Source organism: Rhineura floridana, chromosome 10 (genome assembly GCF_030035675.1).
Source record: "Rhineura floridana isolate rRhiFlo1 chromosome 10, rRhiFlo1.hap2, whole genome shotgun sequence".
Classification (NCBI taxonomy): domain Eukaryota; kingdom Metazoa; phylum Chordata; class Lepidosauria; order Squamata; family Rhineuridae; genus Rhineura; species Rhineura floridana.
Window position 1 is genome coordinate 88680994 of NC_084489.1, and position 17668 is coordinate 88698661.

Below are 17668 nucleotides of genomic sequence, written 5' to 3' on the forward strand. Positions count from 1 at the left end.
ATACCCCTCTGTACAATTCATGACACTGATGCTGCATCCCACCACAGGATGGAGAATGACACAATTTTATCCACTACCCTGTATTGCTGGCAACTTTTAAAGGTGTTACATCTGTGGAATAGCATATTGAGGCTTTTCCTGCTGATTACAAGAATTATTCCGACAGGCCTTTGGAATAGAAGATGCTTAAGGATAGAGTTTAAGAGGTGTACGGTATTGTATTGCACTATTTTTAAACTGTTTTTTGAAACATTTTAAGTGTATGTTTAAATGTCGTATATAGTTTAATTCAATTTTAAACGCAGGTTTTTGTATGTTTTTATTATATGTATTTGTTTTTATTTGTAAGCCGCCCTGAGTTCCAGCTCTGGAAAAAGGGAGGGGTAATAATAATAATAATAATAATAATAATAATAATAAATTTCTGCTCAACCCAGCATATTTGTGGATCCATGGGGGAAAACATCAGCACTAGTTTCATGTGACACTGGCTCAAGAGCTAGGGCAACAGGACTCAAAAAAAGGACCGGATTCTAATATAAAAGGAAATTTCAGCAGGTATAGCCTGTTGCACTGGGGTGACACAGCCCTGTCCTCATTTACACGTCATCACTCTTTCCTCTAAAAACATGAAGTTACAATATAGTTCCAAATTATGAGCTTCAATTCAGAGAGTATTTGGTTTACAGGACTGAATAGTTGCTACCAATTCAAAGTAAGTATCTGAAAAATAGAGAGCATGGTCTGTTACATCAAGAATCTTGTAGTGAGCACCATGAGCTCCTACTGCAACAAGAACCATATAATGCAAGCCCACCGGAACCTTTATTTTCTGTCAAGAGCAGCTCCCACATGCCATACCAGGTGTTCCCAACAGTTTCAGAAGCAGTTGGAGGTACACACAGAATTACTCTCATGAACACAACATGAAAGGTCTTGCTGTTCTTGAAGACCTTGCCACATGTGTCTCTGTGAATTAAAGGGCTAAACTCCTGCAAGTAATACAAACTCAGCTAAAAGGAGATCATTTCAGTGAGAACAATACGCATCTCTACAGAGGTGGGGGTTTTTACTTACCGGGATTCCAAGCCTTGCTTTTCAAAAAACTGCACAGCGCTTTCTGAAAAATTTGAGAAGCCTGTAGATGGAAACGTTTTACACAAGGTGAAATGTAGAATCTCAAAATGCTAGGAGCACAGAACGTTTCAGATGTAATTCTCAAATGCTAACCAGGTTCTTCTTCATCATTCAGAATGCCCTAATTCAATTATGAAAAACCTAGGCCTCTGGTGGTCTCTCTTTGCTGTTTGTATATTCTCTTAAGTGTGAACAAACTGACATCTCTTTAAGAGTGCAATCCATATCCACCTGAAGTCAACACCAAAGGCCTTCATTGATCTTAATGGGGCTAAATTACAACCTAAGAGCATAACCAATTTCTAGAAGAGGTGCTTCAGTCAACTGCAGTGATGGGGAGTTTAAGAAATGAAAACAAGCTACGGTTGGAAGTAGACAAAATAATAGTAAATATTTCAAAAATGAATCTATTTGTAAGGCACACACTGGGCAAGAACCAGAGAAACATTGGCAGGAGACTTTCTTGCATCCCTTTACTCCAGCAGCCTGCAACCCTCAGAACAAGGTGAGCTGGGTGGTGGGTGCAGAGGAGGAAGAGGATATTAGCGAAAATCATGGGGAGGCATTTTCCATGAGCAGAGCTCTTATACGTGGAAGGTGCCACCATCCAAGTTTCGACGATCCTCTTCCCTGTGTTCCACAGCCCATCCCATTTTGCAGGGTCCCAGGGGGCGGAGGCTGGGAGACTGCTGGGCAGAGCAGAGAGTCACCTACCACAGATCACCTTGTTGAAGACCTTTCCATTCCAGCAGGCATGTTAAGTAAGGTTTATTAGGCCTATTGTACGTTTTCATTGTTTAGACACCATGTTATTTGACTGACATCTTGTTTTATACATTGTTCTTTACAGAGCTTGGAAGTAACTAGTTACAAGTAACAAATTACTTGTAATTCATTACTTTTTTGAGTAACGAGTGGGTAATTCCTTTACATTTTGGTTGTAATAGAACTAGGAGTAATTTTACTACTTTTGTGGAGTAATTGCAACGTTTCCAGAATTACTTTTGGGCATTACTTGGGGGGGAGCAGGGGAAGTCTTCTGCTCCTCTGATTTGTGGATGAAAATCATGTTCCTCAAACTGGGCTTCTGTGCAGTGTCGCTCTTTCCTCATGCTCTGTGGATGCTTAGGAGGCAACGAGGGAGGAGGCGGAGAGTGAGACGGGGTGGAGTGGAGAAAACAATTATTTTAAAAAACAGATAGTAGTGGTGAAGAATGGAGTGGAGGGAAAAAGGATCCAGAGGTCAAGAACATGGATAAAGGAGAAGGAGGCAGCAGCAGAATGGAGATAAAGAACCGTGGAGGTGAAAGATGACAACGCGTGTTTGTGTGTGTGTGTGTGTGTGTGTGTGAATACCGTGTTTGCACTTGACACAAAGTGGCCTCCACCACCCTCTCTGGCTACTGTGCTGCATTTGCAGTATTTTAACTTTTTTGCATCTCAGGGGATCCCTCCCCACCACCATTGCTATCTTATGAATTAAAATAATTATTCTACTACCTCTGTATGTGTTTATTTTTAATGTTGTTTGAGGCTACTTAGATGTGCAGCAGCCAAGGCCAGCACCTTGTAGGCGTTTTTTTCTAAGTAACTGAAATGTAATTGTAGTGATTACTTTGGAGGAAAAGCAAAGTAATCAGTTACTTTCAGAGCAATTGTAATTGTAACAGTAATTACTACTTTTTTGGGCCATGTAACTGTAACTGATTACTTTTTAAAAGTAATCTTCCAAGCTCTGGTGCTGTAAACTTCTTTGTGACTTTCTGTAGTGAATCACAGTCTATAAGGTTAGGAAATAAATTAAAATTTTTATTAGAGAATGTTTGATTAAAAAACAATGTACAGGCAGTGAAGCAGCATATATAACTTCTGTGGAAGCTGGGTGCATGCAGAAGTTTTTAGTAAACAGTCGTAGGAAGCAGGATATAACAAGGCACGCAAGCCCTTTCTGGATCCAACCCAATGATAACACTGCCCAGATGCAACGTTTTAAGGTCTTACCTGATTCAAGTCCAAATTCGAGATAATTTTCTGTTACAATCAGAATTGTCATGGCTTTGACAAAGAAAAAGAAGCCAAATGTTACACAGACTGATCTTTCACCTCCCTCTTCTACTTTGAAGTAGTGTGCAGTTAATGAGAACAATATTTTGCTACATAAGAATAGTTAAGGAAAAAACGGCTTTGTACAATCCTGAAGATTAACCAGAGATTAGGCTACAGAGAAAAATATTTACAATAGTCTTAATCAAACTGAATTATTTTGTTTAAATACACGAACACATTATTAAACATTGTATCAATATTAATACATTGACCAGGATCCAAAGAATCAGTTTGATATGCTCAAAGAGACTTTGGCTTATGTTTCATCATCAATAAGTAGTCCCAATATGCCACATGGTCCATTCCTCTTTAAACAGAGGCAACTAAATTGATATAGAAGTGAGGTTGCTGTTTAAAGTATTAAAAAATCCTACACAGCATACCTAGAATAGGTTGTCGGATGCTGGGTTGCATCCAATATGTCCCTCTGCTGATGGGAGGCTCCTTGGATCCAGTAGAGGTTTCCATTGGCTGAAAGGTTAGGGGGCACAGATGATTTTCATAAATTCACCTTTTTTCTGCAGCTCCCTGCACCACTCCCACACTTTTCCAAAGGGTCTTCCAACTCTACCCTTTGGGGGCAAGGTTCTTGAGAGTGTGGCTGCAAATCCAGACTCTCTTGGATGAAACTGACTTTCTAGATCCATTTCTATCAGGATTTAGGCCTGGCTTAGCATGGAAACTGCCTTGGTCACCCTGTATGATGACCTCTGTTGGAAATGACACAGGGGGAGTATGTCGCTGTTAATCCTCCTTGATCTCTCAGTGGCTTTTGATACCATCAACCATGGTATTCTTCTAGAGTAGCTGTCCGAGCTGGGGGTGGATGATGCCCTCCCACTTGGATGGCTGTTTTCAGAGGGTGGTGCTTGGGGACTATTGTTTGGCCCTGTGGAGCCTTAAGTGTGGGGTACCACAGGGTTTGATTTAATCCCCCATGAAATCTACATGAAACTGCTGAATGGGGTCAGCAGAGTTCAATGTCAACAACGTGGTGACGACACACAGCTTTACTTCTTTATATCTGCAGGTGTGGCGGTAGATGTGCTAGATCAACATCTTGTCTCGGTAATGGACTGGATGAGAGTCAATAAACTGAAGCTTAGTCTAGACAAGACTGAGGCATTGTTAGGGTGGTTCCCTAGACCGGACGGATGGGATGTGGCCTACTCTAGATGGGGGCACACTCCCTCTGAAGGAGCAGGTAATAGCTTGGGGGTACTTCTGTATCCATTACTGTCACTGGAGGCTCAAGTGGCCTGAGTGGCACCAAGATCCTTTCACTAGCTTTGACTGGTGGCCCTAACTTCAGTTGTCTATGCTCTGGTAGCCTCTAGATTAGACTACTGCAATGCATTATATGTGGGGCTGCCTTTGAAGATTGTTTTGAAACTGCAGCTGATGCAGAATTCAGTAACCAGTTTGTTGACTAGGGCAGAATGGGCAGAACATCAATTCTGGCATGACTGCACTGGCTACCAATTAGTTTCTGGGCTCAATTCAAAATGCTGGTTTTGACCTACACATCCTTATGTGGCTCAGGACCCCAATACCTCAAGGGCGGCCTCTCCCCACATGAACCAAGCTAGACCCCGTGCTCTTCATCTGAGCCCTTCTCCATGTGCTTTCTCCAAGGGAGGTACAGAGAGTGGTGCCACAAGAAAGGGCCTTTTCAGTGGTGGTTCCACGCTTGTGGAATGCTTTCCCCAGAGAGGTATGCCTGGCACCATCATTATCTATTTTTAGGTGCCAGGCAAAAGCCTCCCTTCAGATAGCAGCAGGTTCTTTTAATGTGGCAGGTCTTGCAAGGTCTATCTTTATCTGAACTGATGTGTTTTCAGGTTGTTGTGTTGCTCTTGTTTATAATAGGTTTGTTTGTCATAGCTGGTTTTGACATTTTATCGTTTTAAGTCACTTTCATAGAATAGTAGAGTTGGAAGGGGCCTATAAGGCCATCAAGTCCAACCCCCTGCTCAATGCAGGAATCCAAATCAAAGCATTCCCGACAGATGGCTGTCCAGCTGCCTCTTGAATTTGGGTTGCTTTGCAAGAATAAATTAATGTAATATTAATACATTTATTAATAATTGTTGAGCAGATTGGGTGGTAGAGGAATGCAGAGGGTATAAACATAAATCACCTCCCCCCCTCAGCAATTACCATCTGCTGGATCAAAGAGCCTTCCATCAGCGTACAATTGGATACAATCTCTGGGCACTACATGGAAATAATTTCCATTTAAAGAGTTAGCACTGAAGACTTATTCAGAAATGGAGTAGAGTTCATCACAACCACGTTTGACTTCTCTCACTTAGGAATTATAGCCAGGCCCTTTATTTCCAAAACTGAAATGTCTGTAGGAACCAAATAAATTGTAACTTTTGTAGAGTTGAATATTTAAGTATTTTCACTTATTTTAAAGGAAACTGAAATTAGATAGAAGTATTGGCTAATTAAGGATTGCAATCTTTCTCATCAGAAACTACTTATCAGAAACTACAGAATTTAACAACTTCATATGCACAGGTTGAACACAAAAATGTGACTTGATCACACAGTCATTTTCCCTCTGTATCACACTAGTATCAGTCTGCAGAAGACTTTAAAATATTTTAAATATTAACAGAATGGGACTTTTTTTAAAAAAAGGGAACTTCAGAATATTGATTGTTAGTTAATTAATGCAGACAAACTGCTATTGAAATGAGAGATTCTTTAAACACAAAGTCATTTCCAAATGACTTCCAACAAGCACACACTATAATACCAATTTTTACTATAATGTAAGAAATCTGAATTCAGATGTATGCATACTCTACGGTTTGGGGATTCATTATCAACGAACAGTGCCAGAAACTGAATTCAATGTATGCACTGAATAATTTCATCTCCTATTAGGGTATTTATTTGATTTACAGCCTGGAGGGGGAAAATATTATTTAAGTCATGAATTTCACTAATTAAATCTGTATCCACATACTAGGAACACTGCTAGTATTTGTTTCCTTTGACTTTATCAGTTCAAGAGACACTAACATCTTGGACAGAACTCTGGCCTCGAATAGCTTACATCCACTCTGCAGCTTCTCTTCAGACAGCTGTTTGACTAACATTGATTATGGAAGCCACAATCTTTTTTAATTATGTGAGAACATACACAAAGGGTAGCAGCTGACCGGACTGGAGTACAACCTGAAGAAATAAAGAAATGCTGCCACATGCGGTTGGTTCCATCATGTTTTGAGCTGTCCCATTCTTCATATTTTCTTGCCCATATATCTATCCTGGGTGGGGGGAGGCATGATGAGGAAGACAAACAGAACATTTAAGACTTGAGCAAAAGGAGATGCTAGCTAGTGAGGAACACTCTTCAATGGAGGTCTCATTCCCAGGCTATGGTCTAAAGGCACATAAGGCCAGCTCCCTGCTGAAGCTAAGCACGGTCAGGTGTGGTCAGTGCCTGGATGGGTGACCGCCTGGGAACCATATGTAAGCCGCCTTGGGTTTCTATCATGGAAAGAAAGGCAGGGTATAAATGTAATAAATAAGTGTGTGTGTGTGTGTGTGTGTGTATTTCAGTGCTAGGCTAATCCAAAGTTAGCGAATTTCTTAAGTTAATGCATGTCCAAAGCTTCAAGAAAATGTAAAATAATAGTTTAGGTCAACATATATAACTAAGAGACAGCAATCAGCAATGTGACTTTTTTCATTCCCTATGTTTGCAGAGTCTCCTCTTTAACAGCAAGCCTGCAGGTATGCAGAGGCTGGCACATTTTACAAAGGACAGGAAAAGAGCAATATATAGATTGCTGTTGGTGGTACTCTTCTCCCACAGCAGTCTGCACACAAGTGCTCCTTTTAGTATACTGTCATTCATTACTACAACTTTTACTGCATGCTGTGCAATATTGGCAGCTGTAAACAGAAGCCCTAATTTTGTTGCAGTCCAATTATTTTGAACAAGGTTATATTCTAATTAAAAAAAACACCTTACTTTCAAGTAGGTTATGATTTGATATCGTTTCCTATGCAAATAACTACAAAGCATGATATAGGCTACAATTTTAAGACCATGTCCATGACAGAGTTCATAAAAAGGACAGTTTTATAGTGTATCATGCTATTACTTAGCTAACATATTTAACGAGAATGACATTAAAATAAAGCATCAGCATCTTGCAAAAACTCTGGCTTGAAAGCTAAAATTAGAAATATGTTTTATTCAACTTACGTCAGCAAATGAATCATAAGGAGTATTTATCAATGTCTGAGCAGCAATGTCAATCACCAAAACTAGGTAGGGGAAAAATTAGAAAACAATTATACAGGCATACCCCGCTTAACTTCGCTTCACTTAACGTTGCCTTGCTATAACGTACATGCTCCATTCGTCCCCATCCCCCGCTTAACGTTTGCGCGATTCGCAATAACATAATTTTATTCGCATGACACCGCTGCCATCTAGTGGTGATTGCGTGCAGTACAAGTGAAGACAATTGCTTCACTTAAAGTAGATTTTCACTTAAAGTATACTCTCCGGTCCCATTGCGAACGTTAAAGCAGGGTATGCCTGTACTTCTCTAGCCTTGCTACAAATCTTATTAATGGGAATAGATGCCAGCCTCATGAAAGATGCCATTTAGCCCTAATTATCTAGAACAAGATGGGGGGGGAATTTGCCATGTGGCTCAGTAACTCACTTCCTACCTCTGCAAAATATAAATAGTACATGTAAGATTGTGTCAGAATGCTTTAGACACCTCTTTGGTAATATCCATTCACCATCACCTGCAAGACCTGCAAGCACAACCGAGTATTATTCCACTGTACAAGTCTTACAGATGTTACCTGTGCTACTGGACAAAGATAAATTCTTTTATACAGAATAATGCACTATGTAATATTGAATTATGCACACTTTAGATGAACCCACACAGCTGGTGTAGCACAATGGGAAGGAGAGTCTGGTTGGGAGTCCAGAGTCTGTGAATTAAAATCCCCACTCGTGTCTCCTGGGTGTCAAAGGCCAGCTAAAGATCACCCCACAGTGAGCGTCTCAGGGGTTACGTGCCCTGCCATCAGTGCAGCCGTGGTGCCCAGTTGCCCCCCAGCTGGCAGTTGCGGACAAGGCAGGGGCTGGCTTGTGCAGCTGTGGCCAGCTGAGCAGGCCCTAGCCAGCTGGGGAGGACTAGCCTCAGAGGGAGGCAATGGTAAACCCCCTCTGAATACCGCTTACCATGAAATCCCTATTCATGGGGTCGCCATAAGTCGGGATCAACTTGAAGGCAGTCCATTTCCATTTTAGATGAACCCTACTGTAATCTTGGAGGTCACTGATTCATAGGGTCGCCATAAGTCATAGTCGACATGGAGGCACATAACAACAACAGCTGTAACATATCCTATGCGCCAAATTATCCCCTGCAAGTTTCACAAAACATTACAGCATATTTTAAAGAGTTATACAGAACAGTTAGGACACTATAAAAGGATACATTGCAAAAGCCAGAACAAGCAGACACCAGACAATACTGATATTCATTTCTTGTGAGGGCTTCATCCAGCTGTAGTAGATTTCGGTTACTAAATATACCACTGTAGCTGCAACTGTGAAGTCTACCAGCCACTGATATTCAGGAAAATAATGCAAGGCTGAAAGATATATGGTTACTGAGTAACTGAAATATAAGCAGAAAACAATTTTCACATCTACAGCTGTGGTTCCTAGATTCTCATATAGACCCAGGATGTCTATACTTGAACTGCAGTTATCAACGTCTTTTTTAAAAAAATCAACCACAATCATATTGTTAGGAAGACAACTCACAATGTGAGAAACACCGTGAAATAGCCAGAATCTTTAGATATAGATATTTAGAGATAGATATTTAGGAACACACTGGCTAAATTATAGTTTCTGGCAAGGAGAATGCTGCACTTCTGACATTCAATTCAAATGGCTTCATACAAACATATAAAAGTGCTTTATTATACATAGGTATACCACTAGTCCGTCTAATCCAGCACTATCCACTCTGAATAGCAGTGGTTTGCTAGGATCTCAAACAGGGGTCTTTCTCATCTCTGCTACCAAATATAGCCTAATTTAAAATGCCAGGGAATGATCTGGATCTTGTGTGCGCAGAGTGTGTGTTCTACCTGTCCTCAAACACATATATCTCAATTGCAACTATCATGACCAGTTTAGCCTCAGAATCGTCTTAGAACAGCTTCAAAGTTTTAAGTTTAGCCTACAATATATAGTGCCCCTTCTCTCTTTAAAATAATGTTGAGGTAAAGGTTTCAATATTCACTGAAGCCTTGCAAGAACCAACATTCTGTCATTGGAGTCATTTCTGTATGCCATCAGAAAGCTGTTCTCCAACATGCACGAACTCTCAAAGTGAAATGCATCTTGTGAAGTGCACCTTTAAAATGAAAAGCTTAAAATAGTCGTCCTTTATCTCCTTCCTGATTTATTTGAAATCTGTCTGTAATACAAATACCGAGCACTACATGGAATCAATTTTACAACTTACACAATGACTGCCATATGGAGAGTAATAAGACTTTGAATACTGAAGTAAGCATTTAGCAGAATCTCTCACATGCAAATATTTCATTTTTTTATGACTGATAAAATATTTTGCTTAGGAAAAGAGATCCTCAAACTGCAGAACTTACCAGTCAAGAAACCCTCACCTAACAGAAGGAAATGGCAATCCTCCCTTTTTTTCATCGACCTAGAAATACTTTGTGCAGTCTAATCTTACTTCTTTCTATGACAGTTATGAAAATCTACTACGCTAGAACAGTAAGTCTGCTTTATAGTGAATCTATTTTCTCTGTCAATACAGAAATCTAAAGAAATCCTTAGATTTTTAGCATTAAGAATAATTCTGATTTTGCTGGGAATTAAGGATTTTTCTGAGGCTGGACTCCCCCTGCCCCTCCCCCCAGCAACACCACCCATTTAGGACACCATGCAGCTTAAACTGTTTGAATTGCTCTTTCAACTGTTTGAATTGTTGTGCTTTTAACGGATTTGTTTTATTGTGTATTTTAAATATGTATGGATTTTACGCTTGTAAACTGCTTGGAAGACATTCTGGCATGTAAGCAAGATGTAAATTGATGATTATGATAATGATTTATTATTATTATTTCCACAGATCCTTACTTAATGCGTCGATTTCAGTAATAGACTTTGTTTCCAGATGAAGATCAATGTCTTTAGGAATGGTTAGAGGTTTGTTTTCAATATGACCATTATATTTCCTGTAGAGAAACATACATCATATCAGCTATTTCATATTGCCTCATATCTTATGTTGAGTGACATCAAAGTTATCCGTTCAAAATGGATTTAAATATAATTCGTATAAGAGAGAGAGATAGACAAGCACCTTCATTCTTGCAGGAGGTTGGGGACAAGGTTGAAATAACACCATCCACTCCTTCCAAAACTAGTTCCGACTGAGGGTTGTGCATATACATTACCCTCTGCCATCAGGAAATATCACCACCAGCAAAGAATAGTGTATGGATGCTAGCTGTGACCAGGGATGCAGGTTCACTGTGTAAGCTGCTTAGCAAAGGGAAAAACTGTAAACCATCCTCCCAATTATAAAACTCTGATGAATGGGAGAGGAGATCTTAAAGGTGCACTGAGCACAATACATGAAGGCCCAATGCGATTTAGGTTCTAAGAGTATTCCTCAGGAGGAAATGATTCCGTTTCTTTAAGGAATGTCTAAAACAATATTACATGCACCTCTCAGGTATCTTTCCTCTTTCCTCTACTGATGCATTCCCTTCTTTGCTACCTATACAAAGATGACCAAAGTCCTCAAGTCTCCAATTACTGCTAAAATAATCCAGGAAAAAATCCTCAGAGGAATAACAGGTTTCTAGTCCCCACAATTATAATCATATATATTTGAAGGGGGGGGGGATAATAGATGTGACAGCCTGCATGACCTTTCTTATAGCAAAGGTGAAGTATGAAATCCTAACAGATCCCGATCCCTCAGTCACACTTCCTTATCCTATTCATCAGTGTGTCATTTGCTACATATCCAATACAGAACAGGCTTCAGTGGTACAAAGTGAGTATTGTCAGCTGAGGCTGGTATACCACTTATAACTAGACAAAGGTGGCCTAGCCAGTTATTCATGCTCTGGTCAGGGCCTGCTTGAACAATGTAGTGTGCATAAGGCTATCCTTGAAGACAGTTTGAAAGCTGCAATCAGTTCAGATAAAGCAGCAAGATGACTAACCGGACCACATATACAGAGCCTATGGTCACCAGATTTGAAACAATTGAATCCTGAAGGATTTCTGGGCACAATTCAAGGTGGTGGGTCATAAATAGTTTTGGAGCAGAGTACTTCAAAATAGACCTCATCCGCATGAATTGGCACACATATTAATCCTGACAACTGAGGTGAGGTGGGTAATGACCCATGATGGGGCACCACGACAAAGGTGGCCCTTTCTTTGGAACTCCCTCCCCCAGACAAGCTCACCTGGTACTGACTACTGCAAGGACAGAATATGGAGAAACGAACTGGTTCCCAATCGGAAAGGATGTGAGACAGGGGTGTATTCTATCACCCTATTTGTTTAATCTATATGCAGAAAATATCATACAGAAAGCAGGATTGGACCAAGATGAAGGAGGTGTGAAAACTGGAGGGAGAAATAGCAATAATTTAAGATATGCAGACTAGCAGAAGCCAGTAATGATCTGAAATGAATGCCGATGAAAGTTAAAGAGGAAAGCACAAAAGCAGGACTACAGCTGAATGTCAAGAAGACTAAAGTAATGACAACAGAAGATTTATGTAACTTTAAAGTTGACAATGTGGACATTGAAGTTGTCAAGGATCATCAATACCTTGGTACAGTCATTAACCAAAATGGAGATAATAGTCAAGAAACCAGAAGAAGGCTAGGACTGGGGAGGGCAGCTGTGAGAGAACTAGAAAAGGTCCTCAAATGCCAAGATGTATCACTGAACACTAAAGTCAGGATCATTCAGACCATGGTATTCCTGATCTCTATGTATGGATGTGAAAGCTGGACAGTGAAAAAAGCAGATAAGAGAAAAATCAACTCATTTGAAATGTGGTGTTGGAGGAGCGCTTTGCGCTTACCATGGACTGCGAAAAAGACAAATAATTGGGTGTTAGAACAAATTAAACCACAATTATCACTAGAAGCTAAAATGATGAAACTGTTATCATACTTTGGACACATCATGAGAAGACATGATTGACTAGAAAAGATGATGATGCTGGGAAAAACAGAAGGGAGTAGAAAAAGAGGAAGGCCAAACAAGAGATGGATTGATTCCATAAAGGAAGCCGCAGACCTGAACTTTCAAGATCTGAACGGGGTGGTTCATGACAGATGCTATTGGAGGTCACTGATTCATAGGGTCGCCATAAGTCGTAATCGACTTGAAGGCACATAACAACAACAAAAGTCTAAGGCAGTTTTTAGCCAGGTCTTCTTTTTCTTCCTTTCTGTCTCTGATTATTTTTATTGTTGACTATTATTGTTTTAGTTGCTCTAACCTGCAGATGGTGTGGAACTCCTAATTTCCATCAGCCCCAGCTAGCATGACCAATGGCCAGGGATGCTGGGAGTTGCAGTTCAATGACATCAGGCAGCCACAGGTTAGCCACCACTGACATAAACCATATAAAATAAAACAAAACCAGGTAGGCAAATAGGCCAACTCCAATTGTGTTCTGTTTCCTTTCTTCCTTAACCATTAAACCAGAGATAGCTAACCTTTTTTAGCCCAAGGCTACATTTACACTTGGTGAAACCTCCAGGGCTGCATCCCAGTGGTGGGTATAGCCAAAAGTGTGTGCAGTCACTCTATACTCTCTCATACACACACAGGGTCACTGTTCACCCTCATCAGCTTATCTATACAGACCAGCTATTGGGGGGGGATTTATTGCCCTGTCTCCACTCATCAAATGCTCAATCTGAGGACCAAGGGGTGGTGAGGAGAATCTGCATCCCCATTAGTGTTTTTGGTTTTTTTGCCACCCCTGCTGAATTGGGGGGGGGGATTGGCTTAGGGGACTGGATCAGGTCCCTCAACTGAGAGCTAACCACCCCCTACAGTAAACCAACAGTATTGATAGGCGGACTGTTAGTGTATTGGAAGAAGCAAAGACCACCAGTGTTGAAACAATGATCCTCCAATATCAAGTTTGCTGGACCGGCCATGTTGTTCGAATGCCTGATCACCGCCTTCCAAAGCAGCTACTTTACTCCCAACTTAAGGATGGAAAACGAAATATCAGTGGACAGCAAAAGAGGTTTAAAGATGTTCTCAAAGCTAATCTAAAAAAATGTAACATGAACACTGAGAACTGGGAAGCCTTGGCCCATGAACGTCCCAAATGGAGATTGGCTATTATCAAAGGTGCTATGGACTTTGAAGAAGCACGAGTACAGGGCGAAAGGGACAAATGAGCAAAGCGGAAGGCACGTCAAGCAAATCCTCATCGTGACCATCTTCCATTTGGAAACCTGTGTCCTCACTGTGGGAGGCTGTGTGGATCCAGAATTGGCCTCCACAGTCACTTACGGACCCACCGCTAAAGACCTTACTCTGGAAGACAATCTCACTCGGCCACGAGTGATGGCCAATGAATGAATAAGCCAAACTTATCAGGTGGATAGCGGTGGAGACATGGCAAATATCTTAGATAAGCTGCTCCCCTGCTCCTTCTTTTATTCCTCACAAAATCCTGTAGGTGCTTGGAATTCCTTTAAGTTTCATGTTTTTATTGGTGTAGTGGGAGGGCAGATGTGCACATCCACATATACAGTTTTCCATATTTATTTATTTATTTGTTGCACTTGTATACCGCCCCATAGCCGAAACTCTCTGAGCGGTTTACAGCAATCGAAAACATTAAAACAAATACACAATTTAAAAACATATTTTAAAAACAATTTAAAACACAATTTTAAAATTCAAAACAATATAAAAACAATTTAAAACACATGCTAAAATGCCTGAGAGAAGAGGAAAGTATTGACCTGACGCAGAAAAGATAACAGTGTTGGCGCCAAGCGCACCTCGTCAAAAGAATCATTCCATAATTTGGGGGCCACCACTGAGAAGGCCCACTCCCTTGTTGCCACCCTCCAAGCTTCCCTTGGAGTAGGCACCCAGAGGAGGACCTTTGATGTTGAGCGTAGTGTACAGGTGGGTTCGTATTGGGAGAGGCGTTCCATCAGGTATTGTGGTCCCAAGCCGTGTAAGGCTTTATAGGTTAAAACCAGCACCTTGAACTGAGCTCGGAAACATACAGGCAGCCAATGCAAGCGGGCCAGAATCGGTTTTATATGTTCGGACCGTCTGGTCCCTGTTACCAATCTGGCCGCTGCATTTTGCACCAGCTGCATTTTCCGAACCGTCTTCAAAGGCAGCCCCACGTATAGTGCATTGCAGTAATCTAATTTGTAGGTTACCAGAGCATGGACAACTGAAGCCAGGTTATCCCTGTCCAGATAGGGAAGTAGTTGGGCCACCAACCAAAGTTGGTAGAAGGCACTCCGTGCCACTGAGGCTACCTGAGCCTCAAGTGACAGAGATGGTTCTAGGAGAACCCCCAAGCTACGAACCTGCTCCTTCAGGGGGAGTGCAACCCCATCCAGGACAGGTTGGACATCCACCATCTGGTCAGAAGAACCACCCACTAACAGCATCTCAGTCTTGTCTGGATTGAGCCTCAGTTTATTAGCCCTCATCCAGTCCATTGTCGCAGCCAGGCACCGGTTCAGCACATTGACAGCCTCACCTGAAGAAGATGAAAAGGAGAAATAGAGCTGCGTATCATCAGCATACTGATGGCAACACACTCCAAAGCTCCGGATGACTGCACCCAACGGTTTCATGTAGATGTTGAACAGCATGGGGGACAGAACTGACCCCTGTGGAACCCCATACTGGAGAGTCCAGGGTGCTGAGCAATGTTCCCCAAGCACCACCTTCTGGAGACGACCTGCCAAGTAGGAGGAAAACCACCGCAATGCAGTACCCCCAACTCCCAACTCCGTGAGTCTCCCCAGAAGGATACCATGGTCAATGGTATCGAAAGCCGCTGAGAGATCGAGGAGAATCAACAGAGTCACACTCCTCCTGTCTCTCTCCCGACAAAGATCATCATACAGGGTGACCAAGGCTGTTTCCGTGCCAAAACCAGGCCTGAAACCCGACTGAAATGGATCCAGATAATCAGTCTCAACCAAGAGTGTCTGGAGCTGGCCCACAACCACTCGTTCCAGGACCTTGCCCAGGAATGGAACATTTTGCTACCGGCCTATAGTTATTAAGATTTTCTGGGTCCAGGGAGGGTTTCTTCAGAAGCGGTCTCACTACTGCCTCACTACTGCAGCCAAGGACCACCCCCTCTCGCATATATAGTACAAATATCATTTTCAAGAACTATTTGGAAGAGAAAATGATGGTTCCCATTTTATAGTTGGAAGAGAAAGACTGAAAAATAGTGACTGGCCAAAACTGCTTACTTACCTATCTTTCTTGCTTTTTCCCTTTTGTTGCTTTCCGGCAAGAATACGTAATTCTTCTTCTGTGGGATGCAGATACCATCGCAAACTAGAAAGGTTTTGAAGAAGCAGATAGCAAGAAAAACATAGGTGTTTGTCACACGGAATATCAAAACATTTCCTTTTTGTTCCTTCGCAAAGTTCCTGATTTCAAGCTGATGCTATCATATGCCACATATTTCCTTATATGAACGCCACCCTGTAGTACATAGCACCAGTCATCAGGATGAGGTTCCACACTGGTGTCAATTTTGTACATCTAAGTTTCAAAAGACTAGCTTGCCGTATTACAAAAATTCACATAATAAGCTTCAAGGAAATCAGTTTAAAAGCCCTATGACTAAACTAATGAGGTTCAACAATAGTTTTAAAAGCATACAGTGACTACAAAAGCCTCTGGTGACTTGGGCTGGTGGGGGCAGAACACTCATACTCTTCATTTTGAACTCCTTTTTTTTTTGCCTATTGATCTATTTTCAACATTTTTCTCCTTTCAAACAGCTACTGCAGCCATCACAACCATCAAAGAAAGTCCTTCATACAGTGCATAGTAAGCTGTGGAACTCGCTTCCAGAGGAGGCAGTGATGGACACCAACTGGCTGCAAATGCAAATTTATGATTAATATGGAAGGCCTTGGGTAGATTGCGGTTAGCACACACGTACCGGTTAAGACTTAAGGAACAGAGTTTAATGATCTAAAGTCATCAAGGAATGTGATCTAGATCACCATGGAATGTGTCACAAATAGCATGCCTTTCACCAATGACTGCTTCCTTTCTGATTCTTTCTTTAATTTCAACTTAACTTTTTGTCTATAGAAGGTACCATTTTTAATTACAGGCACTTGGGGAAGAAATGTGTTGTATAATTAAGAGGAATTTAGATGGAACAGAAATGTTAGTTTCTCCAACAAGAAACCTGCCAAGACATTTATTAAGATTATAACCAAGCATATAACATATTTCTCAATTTAATCTGAAGTTACAATACAATGACAGATCTCCAAATGACTCAAAAAGATTGAAAGTGACTATTCTATTGAGAGCCAAACTTTCAAGATTTGCACATCACTGTGATTTGTTTCTAGACAAACTCAAACACGCTACACAACAGGGCAATTACAACAACACCTTACAGTCTTATTAGTGTTATGGTATAAGCTTTCATGGGCTAGAACCCACTTTGTCAGATGTTTGACTTGTTGCCCTTATCTTACCTGCCACTACAGAGAAGCCACCGTGCAAGAGAGTAGTGAGGTATGATCTTCTGTATAATACTAGCCATCACCATGGTAACCACCAGCTGCACACCTATCACACCCTGTAGAGAAATAAGCCAATGTATGTTAACATGCAGAAACAAACTTTCTATTTCAAAGCTTACTTTTCACAACAGCTCCAAAACGAACCTTTATATACTGCAATTATTTTTTGTAACTGTGAGTGGGCTGTTGGTCCTAATCCTTCCACAAAGGCACTGATGTATGATCCACAAATGTGGCTTTTAAAAGGATTTTAAAAGGGGAGATAGTACTGTGCTTTACCTAGGAGTTCTCAGTTTAAATTCTTACCCAAGCTGGACCAGGTTTGCAATTAGCCACTCGCCTGGAACAAGTCATGACTTGCTACCAGATTTGTCTCCGCTCTCTCTTTATCTTAAAAATACTCTCAAAAACTGGTGAATTAGAGCTGCTTCAGAATATGGGCAGAAACAGAGATATACCTGTGTCTACTACAGGAAAATCAAAAAGTGATTGACCATGGCTCCTAGGCACATAAGTCTCCTCTTCACATATTTATTTATTTTCCATTGATGA

General features: G+C 41.1%; 1 protein-coding gene across 2 annotated transcripts in view; it reads right to left on the minus strand.

Moving 5' to 3' along the window:
* LOC133365646 (transmembrane protein 161B) overlaps window positions 1–17668 on the minus strand; it is a 47177-nt gene that overhangs the window by 15508 nt on the left and 14001 nt on the right. Inside the window, exons 2-7 of one of the 2 annotated variants that reach the window (XM_061587910.1) lie at window positions 17069–17172; window positions 15816–15899; window positions 10424–10521; window positions 8739–8895; window positions 3139–3290; window positions 1078–1138 (exon numbers count right to left, since the gene is read on the minus strand). In XM_061587910.1, coding sequence (XP_061443894.1) covers window positions 1078–1138; window positions 3139–3290; window positions 8739–8895; window positions 10424–10521; window positions 15816–15899; window positions 17069–17172 — 656 coding nt within the window. Of the gene's footprint in view, window positions 1–1077; window positions 1139–3138; window positions 3291–7474; window positions 7537–8479; window positions 8585–8738; window positions 8896–10423; window positions 10522–15815; window positions 15900–17068; window positions 17173–17668 lie in introns of those variants that run through there. The other variant, XM_061587911.1, reaches the window with a different exon arrangement.